The sequence below is a fragment of the Nannospalax galili genome, unplaced genomic scaffold (assembly GCF_000622305.1).
Source record: "Nannospalax galili isolate Female #2095 unplaced genomic scaffold, S.galili_v1.0 scaffold1398, whole genome shotgun sequence".
Classification (NCBI taxonomy): Eukaryota; Metazoa; Chordata; class Mammalia; order Rodentia; family Spalacidae; genus Nannospalax; species Nannospalax galili.
This window is the reverse complement of record NW_008342016.1, coordinates 310,159-314,756: the sequence shown is the minus strand read 5'-3', so window position 1 is coordinate 314,756 and position 4,598 is coordinate 310,159. Positions and strand designations below refer to the sequence as shown.

The 4,598-nt window shown below is 38.9% G+C and overlaps 1 protein-coding gene across 4 annotated transcripts in view; it reads left to right on the top strand.

Moving 5' to 3' along the window:
• Ubr3 (ubiquitin protein ligase E3 component n-recognin 3) overlaps positions 1-4,598 on the top strand; it is a 219,890-nt gene that overhangs the window by 23,973 nt on the left and 191,319 nt on the right. For 3 of the 4 annotated variants that reach the window (XM_029565777.1, XM_029565774.1, XM_029565776.1), the window contains exon 3: positions 31-189. In XM_029565777.1, the coding sequence (XP_029421637.1) occupies positions 31-189 (159 nt within the window). The remainder of the gene's footprint in view (positions 1-30; positions 190-4,598) is intronic. The other variant, XM_029565775.1, reaches the window with a different exon arrangement.

Below are 4,598 nucleotides of genomic sequence, written 5' to 3'. Positions count from 1 at the left end.
ATCTAAGTAACATATCGTCTTTCTTTTTAGCAGCTGATGTACCATCAGAAAAAGACCTTAACAAAATCCTTCAGCTTTTGGAACCTCAAATCTCCTTTTTAGAAGATCTAACTAAAATGGGAGGAGCAATGAGGTCTGTTCTTACTCAGGTTTTAACAAACCAACAGAACTACAAAGATCTGACTTCTGGTGAGTAAAATATTAAAAGAAAGTTACAATTATTTGCTGTAATAAAAAATGGGGTATTAGAACTTAAAAGTAAAATGTACATTTTCACAAACTTTTACAGCTTGAAATGATGGAAACTCCTTATAGGTAAGGAAACTGAGCTCTAGAAAAATTACATGACCTTTTAAGAACTTCTCAGCTAATTATGTTAGAGTATTTATGTCTCCTAATTTTTTGGTATGATACAGTCGTACTCTGCCTGTTAATTTCTACACAATAGCAGTGGTCATTTTTTGTCTGTTTTTTGGCACTCTAAACTTTTAGATTATATATGGTCTAGGACTTTATAGTAATACGAAGTTCAAAATTTAAAACTTGGAATTGTGCCTTGACAACCATTGTATAAAATAGCTTTAACACCTTTAGTTTGTGTAAATGCTGGGATAATACATATGTCAATTACTTAAAAATATTAAAAAAATATATTTTAAAATATATAAATATTTTAAACTTTTTTTCTTACTGATTCATGTCCTGCATATTTTGCAATGAAGTTCATCCTGCTTCTTTAGGGTGGTAAATTTTCATGTTTATTGTTTTCCTTTAGTTAGTCTTGTCTGTTATATTTATTTCTTCAACAAATTCTTTTTTTCCAACCTCTGGGCTAGGGATCAAATTCAGGGGCAAGCACGTACTCTACCCTTGAGTTACATTACCAACCTGTGGTTTTTTGAGACCATATTGTGCTTTGCAGCTTAGGCTGGCCTGGAACATGTTATGTAGTCTAAGCTGGCCTTGAGTTCTCATTCTCTCTGCTTGCCCCTTCAGTGCTGGGATTACAGCCCTGCCCCACCATCCCTGGCTATCTTCAGCCACTTTTTTTTCAAGTTAATTTTTTGACATTTATTTATTGTTTGTGTTTGTATGTATACATGTGTATGGAAGTTAGAGGACAACTTGAGGGAGTCTGATTCCTTCTATCAGGTGGGTTCTGAGAACTGAACTCGGGTCACCAGGCTTGGGGGCAAGTACCTTTACTCACTGAGCCATCTCATGAGACTAGAACACTTGATGTCACTGGTATAGGCTAGGGAGGTGGTAATATTTTATTAAGGAGGGAATATTTATTTAAAATAGTATACCTCTAACAATTGTGAAGAAATCATTAGCTAGACAGTATAGGGAATTGGATGATAAAGGATTTAGATTACAGGCAGAAGATGTTCTAGCATTTATGTCATAAACAACATATAACTGGATAAAAGCAACTGCTTTCAAGTATTGGATAACAAGTAATACAACACTGTGAACTCTTGGGAAAAGGAAAAGTGTGAGATGAGCTCTATGATTGCTCTGAGAAATGTCCTGATTATAGGCATGTTGGCATTCAAGTAGATTATAGTGGGCCTGCTGAATTGAGAATGCACTGATCATAGTATAGGACAGCAGAAACTGTTGGAAACTGGAATTTTTTTGCATGCTATGCCAAAGTGTGGTGGGGAAGACTTATGGGGAACCACTAAAAGTGTTTAACTGAAGAGTTGCTTATATATATCCAGTATGAGACTACCTAAGGCTTGCTAACAATTATCTGTTATGGCGTAAATGTGGATTAGATACTAGTGGGCAAGCAGTGTTGGAAAATGTTTTAGTTGAACCAGATGAGCGACCTCACTATTTCCCTAGGCACTTAGGTGAGATACTAGAAGGCCAAACCTTGAAGTAAGGTCAACTCTAGGTTAGCCTTAAGAGAGTTCATAATTGGAAGCTGTTGAAATAGCTTAGCTGCTTAAGAGCTCAGAGTATAAAATTCAGTTCCCAACACCCATGTCAGGTGGCTCACAACTACTTGTAATTCCAGCTTCAGGAAATTTGGGGCCTTATTCTGGCCTCCAAGAGTGCTGCACTCAGGTGTACAACCCACACATGTACATATAAGGAAAACAAAAAATGAATTAAAAATAAAGGTAAGATCATAATCTAGGGCTGTCAAGATGACTCAGCCAGTAAAAGTGCTTGCCACACAAGCCTGATACACACACACACACACACACACACACACACACACACACACACACACACACACACACACAAATAACAAAAAGAAAGCCCATAACTTGTAATAGAACCTTCATGGAAGGCAGAATGTGGAGGTTCCTTTCAGGAACTCTTTCAGGGCTCTTTGAGTACATTGAGCCCCTTACAAAGTATAAAACCACGCCTTCCTGACCAGTTCTTTTTTTCTCCCCTTGCTGGCTCAAGGTGTTCATTTTGTGGTTGAACTGTCTTCTAGAACAAAATTTAGTACTCCTTTTTTTTTTTTATCTTTTTGAGACAGGGTCTCCCTGTAGCTCCAGCTGTCCTGGAACTCACTATGTACACCAGGCTGGCCTTGAACTCACAGAGATCCGCCTGCCTCTGCCTCCCACGTGCTGGGATTACAGGTGTGCGCCACCACACCAGGCCCAGTACTCCTTTTTTTTAAAAAAGTTTTTATGTATTTTTATTTTATGTGTATGCGTGTGTTGCCTGCATGTAGGTAAGGGCACCCGTGTTGTGCAATGCCCACGGAGGTCAGAAGAGGCTGTCAGATCCCCTGGAACTGGAGTTATGGACAGTTGTTAGCTGCCATGTGGGTGCTGGGATTCAAACTGGGGTCTTCTGCAAGAACAACCAGTGTTCTTAACTACTGAGCCATCTCTCCAGCCCCAAAATTTAGTACTTTAAAAAAATTTTTTTTGGTTTCTTTTTTGAGATATGGCCTTCCTATAGCCCCAGCTGACCTGGAACTCTAGACCAGGCTACCTTGATCTCACAGAGATCTGCCTGTGTCTGGTTCCCGAGTGCTGGGATTAAAGGCAACACACTACTGTGCCCAGCTAAAAATTTTCTGGTTGATTTATTATTTTATGTGTATGAGTGTTTTGCCTGCACGTATGTAAGTACACCATGTGTGTGCAGTGCTCACAGAGGCCAGAAGAGGGAGTTAGATTCCCTTGAACTCAAATTGTGGATGGTTGTTAGCTTACTGTGCAGACAACTGAACCCAGTCCTCTGTAAGAGAGGCCGATGTTCTTGTTGAGCCATCTCTCCAGCCCCCAAATTTACTTCTCTCTAATTAGAAGAAGGAAACAGGATGTAGAAATCTTCTATAATGTGTTATTAGACTATCTAGTATGCAGTAAAAACTAGTGAGCATGCCAGAAAACAAGAATCTGTATGTTAGAATCAAAGAAAAAAAAAAAGAGTCATTGGAAATTGACTTTAAGATGATGGCCCAGCTGTTGCGTTTAACAGATAAAGACATTAAAACCTTTATTGTACTTTTGTTTTCCCCTCTAAACCCAAACAAAGGAAGACATGTTCAAAGGATTAAAGGAAAACATGGTGTCAATGAATGTAGAATAAAGGAGTCTTAAAAAAGAAATATAAACAAAGAGCCAAAGTGAAATTTTAGAACTGAAAGTTATTGTAAAGTGCAATGATGGAATTGAAAAATCCACTGAATTGTTTTGCAATAGATTGGCTTGTGTGAAGAGACCATGATTTTGAAGACAGATCAATAGATTATTGACATGGAGAGCAGCACGAAAAATGACTGAACAAAATGTTTCAGTCTCAGGGACCTATTAGAATCAAATCATCTAGCATGCATGTTACCTGGGTCCTGAAACACTTGAAGAATTTGACCGAGTTTCTCCAAATTGGATGAAAACATTGATTAATAGGTACAAGATACTTCATGAACCCTAACCAAGACAGACACAAAGAAATAACACCTATGCACCTTCTAGATACCAGGTAGAGAGACTGCCAACTGGGAATATTTATGAATGACAATGAACTTAATTCTTTCTAGAGACTAAAAAGGCCTGAGTGGTAGGAACTAAACATTTACAGGGATAGTGACCTAAATAAAGCTACCATACCAAGGTAGATCAAGATGATGCAGATGCTCATGGGCTATGTATATTTTTGCGTTCATTCTGAGTATAGTGAGAAGTAATATAAATTTTTTTTCCCCCAGAGTTGAGGACCGAACCCAGGACTCTGCACTTGCTAGGCAAGTGCTCTACCACTGAGCTAAATCCCCAACCCCCCCCCCTTTTTTTATATAAATATTTTAACCTGAAGAGTAAGATAACGCCAGGTGTGGTGGTGCACACCTTTGATCCCAGCCAGCACTTAGAAGGCAGAGGCAGGCCTGATCAGCTCTGAGTTCAAGGCCAGCCTGGTCTACATAGGCAGTTCAAGATCAGTCTGGTCTACATAGTGAGTTCAAGGCCAACTGGGACTATAGGGAGACCCTGTTTCAAAAAAAAAAAAAGATAATCAGATAATGTGTTTTAAAAAGGTGACTTTTCATTTGGGAGGCAGAGGCAGGCAAATCTCTGTGAGTTCAAGGCCAGCCTGGTCTACATAGTGAGTTC